Below are 18,836 nucleotides of genomic sequence, written 5' to 3' on the forward strand. Positions count from 1 at the left end.
TGTATCCAGTCTTTTAGTGTCCAGTTTTTATGACTCCGTACCAATTTTAGCCTATGTTTCCTCCTCTTAGCTGACAGGAGTGGTGCCCTGTGTGGCCTTATGGTGGTCTTCCTCCCCTCACCTTCAACTGGTTACAGCAGATGGTTGTCCCTCCCTCAGCTTGCTTCTGTCAGAGGTTTCTTCCTGTTAAAGGGGAGTTTTTCCTTCCCAGAAGTGCTTGCTCATGAGGGGGTGGGGGTGTCCTCTAACTGATGGGGTTTTCTCATATTACTGTAGGGGTTTTACCTTACAATGTAAAGTGCCTTGAGGTGATTGTTGTTGTTATTTGACACCGTGTAAAGAAACAATTTTAACTGAACTGAGTTGAATAACTTGAGTATAACGTGTGGTTATGTGAGTTTATGTTGCCTTCCTATCAGCTCGAAGCAGTCTGTCCATCCTCCTCTGACATCAACAAGGCATTTTCACCCACAGAACTGCTGCTTGCTGGATATTTTCTCTTTTCTGGACAATACTGCAAACCCTGGAGATGTTTATGTGGGAAAATCCCAGCACAGCAGCACTTTCTGAAATACAAAGACCAGCCTATCTGGCACCAAATTCCCTTAAATCACTTTTCTTCCCCGTTCTTATGCTTACTTTAAACGTTACCAGGTCATCTTCATCGTGTCTACACATCTAAATATATTGAGTTTCCACCATATGATCGGCATATTAGATATTGACCTTAACAAACTGTTGAACATGTATACCTAATGAAGTGGCCGGTGAATGTTGTCATAGTGAAGTGGTCGATACATATAGTGAGTTTTTTGGGGAGGGGGGGTTACCACAGGAGGGATATATTTAAATTGGACACAGGTACAAAGAGCGCATGAGTGCAGTTGCCCAGTGTAGTTCCATTTACTGTTTACGAGTTTCTCCACTTTTACTTCTACTTTCTCCTTCGCTGCTGTCTGCTCTGTGATGTCAACAGAAACCGAAACGTCGCGTGACTATGGAATCAGAACGATGCCACCTTGAAACGAAACCGAAAAATGGATTGAAACCGAAAAAAAAATATTGTAACTGAAATAAATGTACTGAAAAATCTTGTATTGAAACCGAAAAAAAAATTGATAGTGAAAAACAATTAATTGAAACTGTAATTTTTTTGTTTTCGCTTACAATTTTTTTTTTTTCGGTTTCAATCCATTTTTCGGTTTCAAACCATTTTTCAGTTTCACTCTGCTGGCACTGTTTTGGTGTACGGGGGCGCTGGGGGGCGGGGATTCCGACCCGCATGTATTTGCATATATTATAATGCTGACCAATGACTGGAGAAAACACTGACGACGCGGCTGCGGTCACGGACAAACTCGCACGTGTCTGTTCGGGAATGGCAGATGCCGAGAGGTCCAGCGTTTACATTACCGACTATTTCAAAGTGACAGCCTGAGGTGTTCTTCAGTAAATTGGACTACCGGACAGGAGGATCTGAGGCCCCACCGCATTATTTTTGGTAAGTTAAATGTGTTTGTAAGCTAATCCGTAATTTAGGTCCTTAGCTAGCTACCTAAGGACCTAGCTAGCTAAGATGAGCACTCGGCTGTCGGGGAAACATGTTTTGTAAAGTTCGTTTAGCTACCCCGTGCAGGTGAATGGATTTACCCTGACTAAAGAAATCAAGAGAAACGCACCGGGCTGCTCAGTGACTAACCACGGTTACTGTACTTTTATTATGAGTATTATACTGTAAGAGCAACGGGCTGGACTCTGCTTCTGCTCCTGTGCAGAGCTGATTATTAAATATGTGCAAACAGCAGCATGTTTTCTGTCGCTTTCCACATGTGGAAGGACATTAAAGCCAACTTTTAAATTCCCCTCATTAGTCAATAGCTACGGATTAAATAGCAAAGCCCGATACTTATGTACTGAAACCAACTACTTCCGCTTGTCAGCTTAACTTAAAATGTTACATTTTTCCCCTGATTATTTTTTTTAGCTTTTTTTTTTTTTTTTTTTTTTTACTGAGTTTGTTACAAATATTCAGGTTAAAAAACTGTCCAAATTATTTTTAATGAATTATGTTCACAAAGTCACATGTTCAGTACTCTGTACAGCTTGCATCCTTTAGGACAAATAATTTGAAACGTTAATATTTCTTGTTCAATACTGAGCTGATAACACCTCTGTATGTTGTGACCAGGATGCAGCAGCAGACTGAACCTCGACTGAAACCTGCTCCATCATCTCATCTTTGCAGATGTCCATTTATAAAGCATCAACAACTCAAAGGTAAACATGATATTAGAAAAAGTGTTAGTAAGGCCTTTAAAACAAATAAAAAAATAAACAGCTGTCGGCAGAACTGTAGGACTGAACAACTTCAGATCCCGAGTGTGTGAGGACGGAGAAGGATCTGCTCTATTTCAGATTTGAGAGATAAACTTTATATTTCAGTTTGTGATGATTCTGTTCTGTTTGTGATTACAGGAGCCGTCCTCAGATTCAGACCTCAGCACCACCCAGTGACAGCAGACAGATCATCCTATATCTTCAATCTTTGTAGTAACTCCAAAATTAACTGAAGAAAACAGTACAAAGGTTAAAGTACCACATGTGCTGTCAGTGAAAGCTGCAGCTGTTTTATTGATAAATTTAAAGACAAAAAGTCAAAAGGATTAATCACCCCTGTAACTGTGTCACTATATATCAGCATTAACAGTACCTCAGTTTGGTGTTTCAGAAAACTGCTGATCTCAGACCTGCACAACTTCTGTTTTAAACACTGAATGTACTCAGCTACATGAAAAGCACGTGATGTTTTCTCTGACACAATTAAATAAAACCTGATTAAAAGTCAAAGGTTGTTACTTGTATTTGAACTAAAAACTTGTGATCTGGAATTCTTTCACTGTTTTTTGACAATAGTGTGTTATTTATCATAAAGTAATTCAGAGTCATTCATACCAGAGTAACCAGTGAGCACAACATATATTTAACTTTCTACAGGACTTAAAGCTATTACTATAGCTTATAGCTATAGCTATTACTTAACTGCACTACTGTATAGTTCTGTGTAAATAATCATTCTGTACATATGATGATTTTTAATCCTACAACTGTTTATAATTTGCATAGTTCACATTTCTGTATAACTGTATATCTCAGATTTCTGTAGTTTTTCATATTTATATCCTGTTCATAGCCTGTACATAGTTTGTACTCACTACAGCCTGTACATACTTATAGTTATAGAATATTCACAACATACTTCATACCGTGTACATTATAACATACCATAATAGACCCATTTCTGTAATATACTTACATATCTATATTATTGCTAATATATATTGTAATATATCTATATCATGGCTAAAGCACTTCTGGATGGATGCAAACTGCATTTCGTTGCCCTGTACCTATGCATGTGCAATGACAACAAAGTTGAATTCTATTCTATTAAAAGTCCAGACCCTCTGAGGATTATCTGAGTACTTCTAACATTACACAAAGCAAAGGTCTCCATCAGTGTTCATGAAATGCTGGGTTTATCCTTCTTGTGAGGGAGCTGCTGGTGAAGATCACGAGCCCTGCTTGATCCCGGCGATGAGTTTCAGTCTTCCTGGTGTTTCCGAAATGATGCCTCTCACTGTGGGTCAACAGAACGTCTGGCACAGGACAGCTGTAATGAAAGAAATTGAAGTTTTGGAAATGCCCTATATGTGAGAAGCAGATTTTGTATTTACTTTTCTTTTGCCAATAAAGATAAAGTATAATTTTCACCATACAATTACTAACCTTGTCATCTCCTGCACTATCTGTTTTGGGCTCTGGGCTCCTCCTTCCCAGCGCTCATGAGACTGCTTTGATGCACTGTGGTATGAGGTGCTAACCTGTTGACAGTGTTGGGAAGGTTAATTTTAAAATGTATTCCACCAAAGATTATAGAAGTAATGTATTCTGAATACTTTACAACTACATGAATGTGCTATTGCTGTGTGATTTATTACTATTACTGAAGGCTACTCGCCATACCAACACCAACTAGATGTTAAAATCTTAATATAAATGAGTAACAGTAGGTGGACATTAGGTAAGGCTGCAGCGATCTCGTGTAGAAAACTATTCAGCGCGTATATAAAACAGGTCAGCGGCTCCGAACCGTAGTAAAGGGACCTCTGGCTAATATGTCCGGTTCGTGTCGGGCTCATAGCTGAAAACTAGCTTTACTTTGTTGTCTGGGTCAAGTTTGCTAGCGAGAGACAGAGAGAGGCGTTGAAAGGCTGCTTATTGTTTCGGAGGAAAACAAGAACACGGTGTACAGTCGAGTCTTAACAGCTTACTTGCAGCTGGGCTCGTCAGGCACTCTTTTTGGCTTTAGTGGTTATTATTATATTTACATGCTTCCAGCTCCCGTTTCTGCTCCGTGACAGCTGTACTTCTCCTTTCTCTCCCTCCCTCGCTCACAGACACATAACGGGTATGGCAGTCCATTCTCCCTGCAGCACGGACTACACTGCCCATGAGGCTACATTGTTTAGGGCGATGCCTGTAACACTCTGCTATTGCCTTCATATTAAATAATTTTTGTATAATAATTTTTAGAGGCTCTTATTGCGTGTTTTGTTTGGGTTTCCACCGGCGTGGAATTACCAAAAAATAGAGAGACCATAGCCTAACATATGAAACAGGTAAATACCGCCATGTAATCCATTTATTTCAACAAACTAACTGTATTCTCAATATCACCTATTGAACAGTAATTGTAACGGATACATTTACTCATATTTTGTATTTTAAATACGTAACGCCAGTGCATGTATTATGTTACTGCCCAACACTGCCTGTTGAGATCCTGAGATCCGCTCCTAGAACACCGGCCTCCAACTCCTGAAGAGACACGGGTGTCCCTAAATTTAGCAAATATTAGCTTCAGGCTAGCTTGCTACGACGAATAGGCTAATACCAGCATTTTACCACAACTTCACCAGATGTAGCTAAAAAAACTAAACTAATGTCCAGCCCAGTGGGACAGCAAGAAAAGATGACAAAAAATGATTACTTACTTGCGGTTTGGAGGTTCAAGCTGAAATTGAAGCAGCCATTGAAAGACGGGAAGAGAGAAAGATGGCAGCTTGGTCAGCACTAGTGGCCTCTATAATATATGCAAATACATGCGGCCCCCCCCCCAGCGCGCCCCCGGACGCCAAAACAGTGCCAGCAGATTGAAACTGAAAAATGGTTTGAAACCGAAAAATGGATTGAAACTGAAAAATGGTTTGAAACCGAAAAATGGATTGAAACTGAAAAATGGTTTGAAACCGAAAAAAAATGGATTGAAACCGAAAAAAAAATTGTAAGCGAAAACAAAAAAATTACAGTTTCAATTAATTGTTTTTCACTATCAATTTTTTTTTCGGTTTCAATACAAGATTTTTCAGTACATTTATTTCAGTTACAATATTTTTTTTCGGTTTCAATCCATTTTTCGGTTTCGTTTCAAGGTGGCATCGTTCTGATTCCATACATGAGCTGTTTTAGAAATGGGAGGAAGCAAACGAGATGTGTCATGTATCCTGGAAACGGGACAAGTATACACACCGCTGCGCTCTGTCATGCGCACTGAGAGGCAGGGAGAGGCGGGGAGGGGGAGGCTGAGCTGGGCTGTGTCCTGAACTGGAATTTCCTCACGTCTTCTACCCGAGCCAAGTTTCACGTGCGCTCGTGTGTTTACCGGGCCAAATTCACGTGTGCGAGTCCCCCGAGTCTCCACCTCTGGACTGGAGAGGAGGGTACCCGAGCTCATAAAAGTTTAGCAGGAGTCCGTGTCTGTAAGAAATCTTAGGAGAAAGTGTCACGGAGAAGTATTTTCCTGTGAATCTGCTGGGTTACATAGCATCAGCTTCGGGCGTTTATTTACTTCAGAGCTGCTGTGAAGACTGGAAATCAGAAAAACAGCAAGATAAGGTGGATAACAGTCAGGTTTCCCCCAGCAAGTTTGAAAGAAGGAAGATTTTTTGTCTTTGAATTAAAATGTAAGTAAAACTAAAAATTTGAATTTTTGCGCTTTGGTGTGTTCACTTGTGACTGGCCTGTTAGTGTATACAACTCTAAAACAAATCGCTGTTTACATTATATAGCTATACAACCTGCAATGTTATAGGAGCTACTTTTAGGTTCAGTCCTAACTATATTTTATCTTTTTTTAAATCTAATTTATTTATTTATTTGTTCGTTTAATCCCAGAAATTACACCTTTCCATGATTACCGCCGTCCCCGTGTTGTTGTTGGGTTTGTATGTCTTTTAGCTGGTTTCAGTGTATCAACTCAAAACTTTACCAAAGCTTCCCGCACGGTTGTTTTTACGTGTGTGTGTGTGGTTATGATTCATTGGTGTGCAGGGGTGGTAAGGGCTCCAGACAGTGACAGCGCAGTTTGGCCAGCACGAGTTCCAGCCTCACGTGGACCCGTGTAGTAAACTGGGCAGGGTTCGAGCCGGTTCCAGCGCCGCCCGGGCATGACTCGTTCTCCCGCCACTCGCTTGAATCACTCCGCCCCCTCCTCTCACGCCGCGTCATACGCGTGACTGAGTGGATGGAAATGGGAGGGTGTGAGGAGGATGGTGTCTACAAGCTGTGTATTTACCCTCTCCCAAACTGTTTCCTTGTTTCTGATGTTTTACTTCATTCTAGGTGAATTGGATTTATTTTTGGCTCCCCAGTTTTTCCCAGTATAAGGAGTCATTTTAAAGCCCGTGTTTATTGAAAGCTTTGTTGAAAAAAACAATGGACTTAAGGTGCCAGTGAACAGTTATCAGGTTGTGTTGATGATTTGCTTCTCTGCCTCATCTGCACTTCTCTTCATCGTCATTATTTTCATCACTTATTAAACTCTAATCAGAGTGACCTCTCCCCCTCCTGCTGTTCTCAGCTGGATAATCATGATGGGAACTGCTTCTCATGATTGTTCCCTGAAAAGAAAATCCTGGGAATTCTGCCCAGTACTTCCCGGATGGCCTTAATGACATCCACCTGAGACACACCTGATTCCTTCCTGTAGCCTTCGCAGTAAAGTGTTTGCTGTTTGTAAGTCCCGTCCAGATCTGCAGATCTGGAAATAGGATTCACAAATCACCGCCTCTGATTTTTAATCTGCAGGGGGCCTGATACTGCCACCTGGTGGTGATTCTCGGTGTTTGCGCTGTTGGTCGCTGCTTAGGACTTGTCCTTACATGTCTGGTTGAGATTATGCCCTGGCATGTACCAGTGATTCAGAGAGAGGGAGGAGCGCTCAGTGAGTCACTGCCTTAGTATAAAAAGCTGCCCAGTGAGACCAGTGTGTTAGTTCACTGAGGAGCTTTACGCTGGTTTGAAAGATGGTGAGACTGATTTTTACTTTCATACTCGAGACAGTATCAAGTAACTGAGATGGATGCACTTGTAATGGATTACAGAACTCATTTTGCTTGGTTTAGAATAAGACTGGCGCAGAAGTTCCTCTCCTCTCAGAGAAGTCACTGCATGTTTTACTTGTGCAACATTTCATCAGCACCGAGTGTCTGGGAGGATTAGTCTCATCGCTGGAGATGCTTAATTAATGGAGACAAAATTAACTTTCAAATATGTCATGCCTGGTTTATTATTGTTGCTACTTTTTTAAAGCAAAACGCCAATCAGTGTTACTCTAACCAGAGATCTTCTGTCTGTTTCCATCAGTGTAGAGTGATGGCTTCTCACAAGCGAATCTTGGGGGTTCTGAGAAAAAGACCAGCCCGGAGAAACCTGTTTGGGCCTGTGGACCGAGAGCAGCTACAGGTGGAGTACCAGGCTGCCATGCGTAGCGACCTTCAGGAGGCTTCAAAGCGGTGGGGCTTTGACTTTAGCTTGGACAAGCCTCTGGAGAGCAGTGATTTCCAATGGGAAGGTGTCCCGAGCACTAGGGTGCCTCTGCTCTACAGGTCCTGTTTGCAGGATCTCGGACAAGCTGAAGGCCAAAGGTCAGCAGCGACAGTTACTCCCAAGAGAGGGAGGGTGGAGACGGCACAGAGCGAGAAGGAGAACATCCCCAGTACGCCGGGGAAATGCACGCACAGCCAGGAGATGCTGGAGAAAACACCGGAGAAGGGCGAGAACACGGGGCTGAAGAGGAAGCAGACGAACATCACAGGTACGTGTAGCTGAAAGCGAGAAGTCTCGTCATTTTACGTGAGAGTGCATGAGCTTAAAATTCCTGCGCTTTATCCCAACAGATTTCTACCAGGCTAAAAGAAGAGTAGTGTGGATGCCCCGCAAATCCGGCGAGTGATGTTCGGTGGAGAAACGCCAATATGCCAAGAGAACCTCACAGACAGGGCCACGCTCAGGAATCACACGTCCCGCACAGACTCTGGCCGTGCACCCAGGAGGGACCTCAACCACACGTCAATACAAAACACTTAATTAGGGTACTGTAGTCACTTTGAGGAGATTGGTGTTTTTTTCCCTCAGTGGCAAGAATGCGACATTTGAGCAGAGAAGATTAACAGTAATCTCTGGAATCAGTGGATTTACACTCATTTGGGGAAGGGGGGGGGGGGGGTGCCAAAGTGTTGCCCGACTGCACATTCAGCCGCACTGAAAGCACATTCACATCCGCTGGAGATGTGTCGATTAAAATCATCCAGCCTCATCATGTCTGTGAGCTGAGAGGACAAAGCTCTTTGGCTCCGTAGTTCAAATCCATTATTGTTTTTCTACAGCATTTTTTCTACATGTGTATCACAAGGGTTTACCAGTCGTCTTCTTTTTTTTACTTTCCGAAGTATGTTATACTTTTTATGTCCAGCTGTATACAGTGCTTTTATCGACCATCTTTTAATCAAAGGAAGATGCTTGAAGAGTTCTGACATCTCAAACACGCAGTTGCTTTGCTTAGATTGTAAAAGACAGAAGTGCCATCATGTCCTCTTCCATCCTTTTCCATCTACTTTACGTCAGCTGATTTTTGATGTCCTAAGGCTGCCCAGACTCTGATACTGATAACGTAGACTAGGAACACTTAAACACGTTTATTTAGTTATATATGTATAAGAGATTTATCTATAAAGTTAAATATGGCATTGTCAGGTAGCATAATCATTTAAACTGCATTATTGCACATAAACACCCAGTATCAAGTGCCTTTACTGGCATTTGTTTTTGGTATTTAAAGTTCCTTCATCATAAGTAAATGTATACTAAGCTAAAATGTCACATTTATTATTTTCACTGTGCAATCTAACTAATGATATGTTTTGTTTTGGGTTTTTTTGCCTTAAATTTGTTCTTTTTTTTTCCTCTTGGCACTTATTTATGTCTACATTAGCAAATCCTGCTGCTATGGGTAATATGAATGGGTGTCACTGTGACGCTAACCCTCACCAACAGAAAGCTTACAAATGCTCCGAAGCCGAGAAAATAAGCGAATGACCCCAAACAACGAATGCACTTCTGTTTGTAGATGCTTGCGCACATTTCCTCTGTATTGTGTTTTGTTCAAGGCTACAAGTGAAAATCTGTCCTTATTTATTGTGAGATACGATGTCATGTGTTAATTTAGGTTTTGTTTAATTATTATGAAATCCAATAAAATGGTCAAATGAACCGCCTTGTGTCTTTAATGTGTCGTCACTTTACTTTTTAGTATCAGCGGTAAAACTGTTCCTTAGTTTGGTTGAACCCTTGCAGTGTTGTGCAACAGTACAACAACTTGTCATTTCTCCATTAAGGCCATTATACACTCACTGGCCGCTTTATTAGGAACACCTCGCTAGCACTGGGTTGGATCTCTTTGTCTTCAGAAGTGCATTAACTCTTTGTAGCACAGATTCAACAAGGTGCTGGAAACAAACCTCAGAGATTTTGGTCCATGTTGACATGAAAGCATCACATATTTGGTGCAGATTTGTCAGCTGCATATCCATGATGCTCTATCACATCCCAAAGATGCTCTACAGGATTGGGATCTGGTGACTGTGGAGGCCACTGTGGTGTTTTTTTTTTATGTTAATCAATTGGCATTAAGGGGCCCAAAGTATGCAAGAAATCAGAAAATCGATTTCTTGCAGAAATCGAGACTCCTGAAACCAGGCAACATTTATCCAAACATCTAATGTCCAAGTTTGGTGAGCCCGTGCAAATTGTGGCTTCAGTTTCCTGTTCTTTGCTGACGTCACTGGCAACATGGTGTGCATAGTTTGGTTGTAACGTTGGCTGTTATTTGAGTTTCTGTTGTCTATCTGTTCAAACCATTCTCCTCTGACCTCTGACACCAATGAGGTATTTTCTCCAAGAGAACTGCCGCTCACTAATTTGATATTTTCTCTTTTTCCGACCATCAGACCATTCCCGTAAAGAGGTGGCTGTGCAGCAAAATCCAAGCAGATCAGCAGTTTCTGAAATACAGCAGACCATGCCACATTCAAAGTCACTTAAATCGTCTTTCTTCTCTAATCTGATGCTTAGTTTGAATTTCAGCAGCTCCTTAGTCTGCATGCATAAATACATGGACCTGAAGCCATGTGACTGGCTAATTAAATATTTATGTTAAGGAGAGGTTGAATACACCCTAATAAAGTGTCCAGTAAGCGTGTTAACGTATTACCTCTTGCTATTATTGGGCCACGATCAATAAGTAATACAATAATTTAAAAATAACAACACACTAAAATCAAGTGTTGTTGAAGTCTATTTTATTTATTATACCTTCCAGTTCTTTTACTTGTTTTGTTCTCAGTTCCTCTTTGAAATCTATTCCAAGTTTGTTTTTGAAGACGACGATGACAGCGTGTTTTACGCTTCCTTTTTAGAGGGCGTCCCTCCGCGGAGACACATCCTGACGCACCGTCAGGCACAGAGAGATCTGAAGTTGGGTGAATATATCCTCGCGTAGTGCCGAGTCATGCAAACTGGCTTCTGCTGTTGTGATACCACTTTTTTTTCTTCACTCTTTTGTGAAGTAGGCAAATTACGAGAGCGAGTCGGCGCTCTGAGGCATTGTGTACTTTGGCACAACATCACTGCAGTCCCACACCAGCACAGGCGAAGTGCGCGTGTTTGTACTGGAGTTAGTTTAGGTGAGTGGAGCGCTCCCTCCCTCCACTCACCCCACCCCCTCCCTCCCTCCTCTGGCCTTATCAGCACGGGGGCACCTGCACGCCTGCGCCAAGCTCTCCCAGCCCCTCCATCATCTGTCCCTTAGCTCCCACATCCATTACAGGGCAGTACTGATAGCATTTGCATGTAGACCGAAAGAGGGACAGAAAGAGAGAGAGAGAGATGTAGGAGAGTGAAGCAGGGGGAGGCGGAGGGAGCATATGACACAAAGGAGAGGGAGAGAGAGAGAGAGATCGGAGCATTAGAGATAGGAAAAGGGAGAGGGAGGCTGCAGATATCGATGGTGTTAACGATGGAGCGTTAGGATCCAGGGAGGTGACAGTTAGCCAGACCCACGGCTGGGGGTAAAGACATTTGAGGAGGGGGGACTCCTCCTCGGTGAGCTCAGGGGGAGGCGGAGGGAGGAGGAGGAGGATGGGCCTCGAACACAGACTTGCAATGGCACTGCAAAAATTGGATTAAAGCAGTATGGTAACGTTTTCTGATATCCTTTTTTTTCTTTCCTTTTTTAAATTTTTCATTTTCATTTTCCTGCGCTGCTTGTGTCTCGTCCTCGCGTGCTCGCTGGCATCACGTCCCCGCGCGTCTCCCGCTGAGTGAAGAATGCACAGGCATCACCCTGTCCTCTTGTTTTCACGCCATAGACATCTGCCATCTCCATCCTCATCCTCACCGCTTCTCTCCCGACCTTCAGGAGTCTCGGCTTCATCCACAGCGTCGCTCCGTGGATCTTTTATTATTATTATTATTATTATTATTATTATTATTACACGTTTAAACAGAGACACCGCGTCAGGTTTGAGCACCACCGCAGCCGTCGCTATATGCCGATTTGCGCTTTTTTTTGGTTGCCCACTTCACCCCCTCTGATCCTGCGAGTGATAGCCACTCAAAAAAGCATCCCACTTTTTATTCATCTATTTTTTTCAGAGATCAGGAAAAAAATGATTTGTTGTTTTTCCATCACGGGGCTGCAGTCATGCGTTTTCCTCTCCATCACACCGTGATTGTAACCTACTTTTACAATCACAGCGCGTGCTCATTTCACGCAGTCGCGCAGATATAATGTAAAATAAATCCTCGCGCCATCCCGCAGACAGAAACGAGAGCAGTGCTGTGAGAAATATCTCACAGCACTGCTCTCGTCATGTGTGAGCCCAAACTCGTGTCTGAGGGTCTGATTGCTGCGTTTTGACGTCAGGCGGAGAGTCATTATCAAACGCGCCATCTGCCAAAGCCGCACATAAACATATAATACTGACCAGGGAATCCCCGCGTGGATCTGTCAACGCGGGGTCTCGTCGTGTAAAAGGGATTACATCCTCAGGCTGTTATGTTTTTTGTTTTTCTGAAGGAAAAGTCAGACGAAGGTTCAGGCAGAAATAGATTTACATACACGCTCAGCGTGTCTTTAGCATTAAAGTACACGCCACGTGCTGCACACCTTCGTGGGTTTACATGTGTAGTTTGCTTCGATCTTAACTAATCGTCATCGTCTTCTTCTCCTTCTTCGTTTTTTGAGGCTCAGCAGGGCAGGAAGCATCATCTAATTAATGCATGGTGGCCTTTCTATGTGGTCTCTAATCTCTCCGCTAGATCGGTTAAAGCTAATATGCCCCGAGTGGGCAAAATGACACATTTTGACAGTCCCATCGAAGGAGGTTTATTTATTTTGTTGAGTGATTTTACTGAGGTTACTCAGGTGTTTTGTTTCTGGCAGTTGAGATCTGGAAAATATAATCTGCAGTTTAGAAAAACAGAAGAAATTTTGTTTCCTGCAGAAAGTAAAGATTCAAATACTTTACATTTTGTCTGTTTCTGTGAAGATAATTTTTTTGAATTACACACAACTAAAAATTAACTGAGTGTTTTATGTATGCGACCTATATGATGTACTTTAATTATAAACGAAGCATTACTGTTTTATTGTCATACAGCACCAGTCTTGAGCCAACCCTTGTCTCTTTATATTTTGCTTCGGCTTTCCAAAGGTCTTTCAAAGTTTGTTCTCACTTTCAGTCCAGTCCTTGTACCTTGTACCTATGAGTCATTCAAGAACAAAAACAACATCTCACTCAAGGGATGAACCAGTGTTGTCTCTATATGTGACAGAACATTAGCAAAGAACCGATTTTAAATTGCATCATATCTAATAAATATTTAATAATAGATTTTTTAATAAGTCTAATCTAGGCACTTTGTTACTAGCAGCCTGTCACAACAGCATATAACTTGTTTCCATTTCTTTAGCTGAATCTTTGAATAATGCTTAATATAAAGTTTAAAGGAAGGAAGGAAGGAAGGAAGGAAGGAAGGAAGGAAGGAAGGAAGGAAGGAAGGAAGGAAGGAAGGAAGGAAGGAAAGGAAAGGAAAGGAAAGGAAAGGAAAGGAAAGCCCTGACACAGGACCTAAAAGATGCATCTGACCTTGAATGTCCTTCAAGTATCCTGGATATCCCTGAAGGCTACTTAAAGAAATTACAAGAATTACAAGAAAGCTTGAGGAAGAGAGTTCAGGCGGTCATAACAAAATATTGAATTTCAAGCTTGTTGGAGTTGTACAAACTCTGTTTGCCTTAATGTGCTGTATTTATGTTAAGTTTGCACATGTAAATCACTGCACCTATTTCCCATTAAAACACATAGATATAAGGAGTGGCTCAAGACTTTTGCACAGTAATGTTTATGTGAATATAACACCAATAATAACAGCCTGTGTTGGCACCACATGTCTGCAGATGAACTTCTTTTCTTGTAAAACCCAGTCTGTGAAGAGTCAGCTACAGTGAAGATGTTTCTCCAGCGCCGTTTATCTGAATAACCTTTGTTATCTCTACTTTTACACTTTTATACTGATGAGGCTCTGATTCCTTAGTTTGACTAACACCTCTAATGTATCTGGAGCAGTTGTAGCTCTCTTTTCACCCCTGAATAGCAAGTCACTGCCCTCTTGTCCCCTCAGCTGGACAAGAGTGAGGTGGCAACTCTAGGCCTGCCCTCCACTACCAGCCATGGAGGCTCTGACACCAACATCAGCATGGACGGAGCGGGGGCAGCAGCGGCGGTGGGGTCGGTGTCTGGGGGCATGGCGGGGGGAGCGGAAGGTGCTGTGGCCGGTGAGCCGCAGCGGACACGTGCTGCTCTGGAGCATCTGCAGCAGAAGATCCTAAAGGTCACCGAGCAGATTCGCGTGGAGCAGGAGGCGCGTGACGACAACGTGGCGGAGTACCTGAAGTTGGCTCACAACGCGGACAAACAGCAGGCGTCCAGAATCAAGCAAGTGTTCGAGAAGAAGAACCAGAAATCGGCACAGACTATTGCGCACTTACACAAAAAACTAGAGCACTACCACAAGAAGCTGAAGGAGATAGAGCAAGTAAGTGTGTGCGTGTGCGTGTGTGTGTGTGTGTGTATGCACGTGTCTTTCTTCGTGGTCTATTGGAACATTTATCTTATGAGTGACTTGAACAAGTGTTCAGTCTATCTTTGGGAGCGCAGTGGAGTCCAGAAATAGACTGATGATTTCCCAAACACTTATTTAAACCAGTGCATCCCCCCTGTGCCTCACCTGATTCTTCACAGGGACTGCTTTCCTCATCTGTGTTATGAGGGTTAAAACTTACCCTCATAACATGATCAGCTCTCTCCTTTAGGATCCTCCACTTCTCTGCTTCCTCATTCCTTTTCCCCTCTTCACAGAATGGGCCAGCCCGGCAGCCGAAGGATGTCCTGCGGGACATGCAGCAGGGACTGAAGGACGTGGGAGCCAACGTTCGTGCTGGGATAAGTGGATTCGGAGGTGGAGTAGTTGAAGGGGTTAAAGGAGGAGTTTCTGCTCTCACGCACACGGCCGTTGTCTCCAAGCCACGAGAGTTTGCCAGTCTTATAAGAAACAAGTTTGGCAGTGCTGATAACATTGCTCACCTAAAAGACACGCTAGAGGACGGAGTTGGGGGCCACGCTGAAGACACCCCCACGCCCCGCGCCCTGAGTGGAAGCGCCACCCTGGTCTCCAGCCCAAAGTACGGCAGCGACGACGAGTGTTCCAGCGCCACGTCTGGATCCGGAGCGGGCAGTAATTCTGGTGGGGCTGGTGGAGGAGGAGGGGGTGGTATGTTAGGCCCAACGATGGGGAGCCCCAGATTGGACGGGCACCACCACCACCACCATCACATGCATAGTTCATGGGACTCTTTACTTGAGGGTCTGCAGGAGATCAAGGCCAGCCAGACGCACATGGAGGACGCCATCGAGGACATGAAGGGCCAGCTGCAGAGCGACTACTCTTACATGACTCAGTGCCTGCAGGAAGAGAGATACAGGTAGATGTCCCTGCAAAGAAAAGCAATCACTAACGTGCTACACTGAACATCAAGATGCAATTCACACAAGGAAAAAACAACTCAGTCCCCACTGCTCCTTTTAAAATCATCATTAAATATGTACTTTAGAGCAGGGGTGTCAAAATTAAGGCCCAGTCGCCAAAAGTGGCCGGAAAAGTGCCGTCCACTAGACGTTATTGGAAAATGTGAAGGAGGGCATTGGGTTTGAAATTTCTGACTACATTTTCAGAGCTTTACAGCTTTTCCTTCTGATAAACACCTCCCCTCTAACAGTGCATGCAACACAAATTAATTATTCACTTAATAATTCATTATTAATTAAGTAATAGATAAACAACAATAGCACTCAGAGAGCACAACTCCCCCTGAAGGTCAAGGAGTATACTAAAGCTTTTGTTTTGCAACATGCTGTCTGACCTTTGACCTATGACCTTAAAGCCTTAAATGCTAGTGTATTTTATTATCTTTACCCAGACGATTGGTGCAGAATCGGCCAAAATCTTTGGCTTCAATAAGCTGCAATAACTTCAGATTTTGACATTTCTTCATGCAGTGTGTGATTTTGTCATCGTGATCAATTAGGGCATCATATTGAAAAGAATTACAAGCGTGTTCTCTCCATGCCCTTTCAAATGTTTTTTTTTAACCTTGGGCGCTAGAAAATGAAGGTCAAGGTCAAATGCTTAGCCAACCTAGGTAATCATGTCATTCAAGCCTGTTATACTGTTGTGAAGATTGAAGATCCATAAAACACTGTGGGTAATATAAAGTTTATACTGATTTTTACATTTGGTGTGACCATGACCAGATTTCCTCCCAAATGAAATCAGCTGAGCTCTTATTGATCTCTACCATCACACAAAATTTCAAGATGGTAGAGTGGTAGATGGTAGAAAGCAACAAACAACCAGAGGATGAATTAAATACAAGGAAACTTCTATTTTTTTGCCCTCTACTAAATGTATGTTTTGTACAATGAGTCCACAATAATAAAAAAAAAGAAAAATAAATGACATCACAGGGATTAAATATGTAGATAAACCATGTAAAACAAGTTTGACATGCATGCTTTGGAGTACAGTGTGTGCTGCGCTGTGTGTTCAGGTATGAGCGACTTGAAGAGCAGCTGAATGACCTGACGGAGCTGCACCAGAATGAGATGACCAACCTGAAACAGGAGCTCGCCAGCATGGAGGAGAAAGTCGCCTACCAGTCGTATGAGAGGGCGAGAGACATTCAGGTAAAAACAAAGACTCCGATAGATCGTTGGAGACTTTGGAGTTTGCTAGAAGTTGGGATCAGAGCTGTGTGTGGGCAATATGTTTCTCCAAAACCTGTATATGCTTCAAAGACGTGAACGTACAAACTGTGTTTACTGACTGTGATTTTCAGAGGTAGTTTCAACTCTGACTAAAGCAGTTGAATTAAGACATTATCATTCCCTGTAAAAGGTGTCTTAGATTTTCAGGCCTTTTAATGAGGTTTTGAAAAACAAAATCGCACTAAGTGGGTTCATTTCTTTGGGATCTGCACACACAGGAGGCAGTCGAGTCATGCCTGACCCGCATCACCAAGCTGGAGCTGCAGCAGCAGCAGCAGCAGGTTGTCCAGTTAGAAGGAGTGGAGAATGCCAACGCTCGAGCTCTGCTGGGGAAGCTCATCAACGTCATCCTGGCGCTCATGGCCGTGCTGTTGGTCTTCGTCTCCACTCTGGCCAACTTCATCACCCCTCTGATGAAGACCCGGGCCCGCGTAGCCGCCACCGTCCTGCTGACATTGCTGCTGTTCGTGCTGTGGAAGCAGTGGGACTTTGTGGAGCTGTGGCTGCTGCCCAGCTAAACTTCCTGAAAGACACTCTACAGGAGGAAGAGGAGGAGGGGATCAGAGAAGCTGATTCCAGCTCAGTTCGCCATCACTGAAGGGACCCAGAGACTGAAGTGAAATGAAAGCCACTGCGGCGAGTTCCCTTTGAGTTTGAAGGCGGAGTGAGAGAGAACAAAGCACGGCACTTTTTAGTCGAGACCCGGCCTACAGGGAGCGCCGAGAGGTGTTTACAGAGCAAAAACAAGTGAAATTCTCTGCTTGCCAAGTGACAAAAGACATCCTTCCCTCTCACCCACATGTACCGGCACTGATGACCAACCGTCGATCGCATCGCTGTCACCAAAAACTGAGTTTCTTGCAAGAAATCTTTGGCCTTTTTCTAATGATTTATGATACATTCATTACAAAGACAGGAGCAAAAATAAAATGCCCGATCATGTTTGCTGTAATCTTCATGTTGAAGCTAATGTGTATTTGAGAGGAACAAGGTGTTTTTTCTTCTTTTCTCCATGAATGTTATGTGCTCATGCATGTCCTCATATGTGCACTGAGATGCATCGAGCTGGCATGAGTTAACATGTCATTACTGACAGACTGAATCTTCTATAACTGCCATTTTGGTGTCAGAATTGCAGCGCGGATCTGTCGTATCTCCACTCGGTGTCATTCCCGGTTTGTTTCACATTCTTCTCTGGTGTTGAAGCAGTGCTTTTTCTTTCGTTTTCCTTTTTTTTTTCTCTTGCAAATGAATGAATAGTTAAAAAAAATCTGCTACAATTCACCATACTGACTCAACAGTGTAAAAATCTGCTCTGTCCACAAATGCATTTTCATATTATATCTATTGTAGAACTGCTACTATCCACAGTGTCAACTTAACTGGCATGTTCAAAGTTTATATCCAGTTTGCAAAAAAAGAAAAAAAAGAAAAGAAAGAAGAATTATTGCTGTTTTATTAAACAATGTAAGAAATAAATGATTTCATATATTAGGCTGACCTTGATCCATCTCCTCATCGTCCTTCACGCCGACACCCGTTTGTTTTTTTTACTTTTAAAAACGTATTTGCATATGCAGGCACCAAAGTGTATTCTCTTTTGATTGCTTATAATAATTGTAAGATTATTGCATATAAATGGGTGGTTTTGCTGTTACAATGTGAATGCATGGGAAGCATAAAAAAGCAGCAGAGAGTGGATAAAGCTCCAGCTCTGACTGTGTGCATAATCATCGGATTACCTTTGGTTGGAAGAGGTAGGCCCGAAGGACGGGTAAATGTTAGTTTGCGGTGAGCTTGGCCATCCTTTTGCTCCACCCTTGACCATTGCATACAAACAAAGTAACATAGATCTTCCATAAAAGTCAGATATGAAGCATGGAAAAAGGGAAATTTAGGAGCTTCCAGTGTGAAAGAGTCCCATAAGCTGATTGATCTTAAGCATTTAAACACATACACATACCTTAAGGGAGCATTTGTAGAATGCTGTTTCAGACACTGTTGGCATGTTTATGGATCACAATTACTGATTCATATTTTTTTCATTTGGGA

The 18,836-nt window shown here is 42.8% G+C and overlaps 2 protein-coding genes and 2 long non-coding RNA genes across 6 annotated transcripts; 3 read left to right on the plus strand and 1 right to left on the minus strand.

The window, feature by feature from the left end:
* Nucleotides 1-1,031: 1,031 nt before the first annotated feature.
* Nucleotides 1,032-2,689, plus strand: LOC146669934 (uncharacterized). Its single transcript, XR_014911863.1, has 3 exons — nucleotides 1,032-1,501; nucleotides 2,189-2,277; nucleotides 2,476-2,689. It is a non-coding gene; the product is annotated as an uncharacterized LOC146669934 (long non-coding RNA).
* LOC146669935 (uncharacterized) lies at nucleotides 2,475-5,159 on the minus strand. The gene is made up of 3 exons (XR_014911746.1): nucleotides 5,055-5,159; nucleotides 3,787-3,881; nucleotides 2,475-3,670 (listed from the first exon to the last, which is right to left on the minus strand). It is a non-coding gene; the product is annotated as an uncharacterized LOC146669935 (long non-coding RNA).
* Nucleotides 5,160-5,670: 511 nt separating this feature from the next.
* cdkn1a (cyclin dependent kinase inhibitor 1A) lies at nucleotides 5,671-8,806 on the plus strand. 3 transcript variants are annotated; one of them, XM_085406590.1, is made up of 3 exons: nucleotides 5,671-6,023; nucleotides 7,705-8,155; nucleotides 8,238-8,806. In XM_085406590.1, exons 2-3 carry the CDS (start codon nucleotides 7,714-7,716, stop codon nucleotides 8,291-8,293), a joined length of 498 nt encoding a protein of 165 aa, XP_085262716.1. In that variant the 5' UTR covers nucleotides 5,671-6,023; nucleotides 7,705-7,713; the 3' UTR covers nucleotides 8,294-8,806. The 3 variants fall into 3 exon arrangements, with proteins under 3 accessions (XP_085262716.1, XP_085262714.1, XP_085262715.1); XM_085406588.1 differs by lacking the exon at nucleotides 5,671-6,023 and adding an exon at nucleotides 7,215-7,367; XM_085406589.1 differs by lacking the exon at nucleotides 5,671-6,023 and having other exon boundaries at nucleotides 7,374-8,155.
* Nucleotides 8,807-10,683: 1,877 nt separating this feature from the next.
* tmcc2 (transmembrane and coiled-coil domain family 2) lies at nucleotides 10,684-18,795 on the plus strand. Its single transcript, XM_085407939.1, has 5 exons — nucleotides 10,684-11,592; nucleotides 14,083-14,496; nucleotides 14,820-15,442; nucleotides 16,568-16,703; nucleotides 17,003-18,795. The coding sequence occupies exons 1-5, from the start codon at nucleotides 11,590-11,592 to the stop codon at nucleotides 17,300-17,302; spliced, it is 1,476 nt and encodes a 491-aa protein (XP_085264065.1). The 5' UTR covers nucleotides 10,684-11,589; the 3' UTR covers nucleotides 17,303-18,795.
* The last annotated feature ends 41 nt before the right edge of the window (nucleotides 18,796-18,836 follow it).

Source organism: Rhamphochromis longiceps, linkage group LG5, assembly GCF_057381845.1.
Source record: "Rhamphochromis longiceps isolate RC_006_pf linkage group LG5, R_longiceps_female_GT1.1, whole genome shotgun sequence".
NCBI lineage: Eukaryota > Metazoa > Chordata > Actinopteri > Cichliformes > Cichlidae > Rhamphochromis > Rhamphochromis longiceps.

Coding starts and splice junctions, on each gene's coding strand:
- cdkn1a (XM_085406588.1), top strand. Junction 8,156..8,237: donor GAAGCAGACGAACATCACAG/GTACGTGTAGCT, acceptor TTATCCCAACAG/ATTTCTACCAGGCTAAAAGA.
- tmcc2 (XM_085407939.1), top strand. Junction 14,497..14,819: donor AGCTGAAGGAGATAGAGCAA/GTAAGTGTGTGC, acceptor CCCTCTTCACAG/AATGGGCCAGCCCGGCAGCC. Junction 15,443..16,567: donor CTGCAGGAAGAGAGATACAG/GTAGATGTCCCT, acceptor CTGTGTGTTCAG/GTATGAGCGACTTGAAGAGC.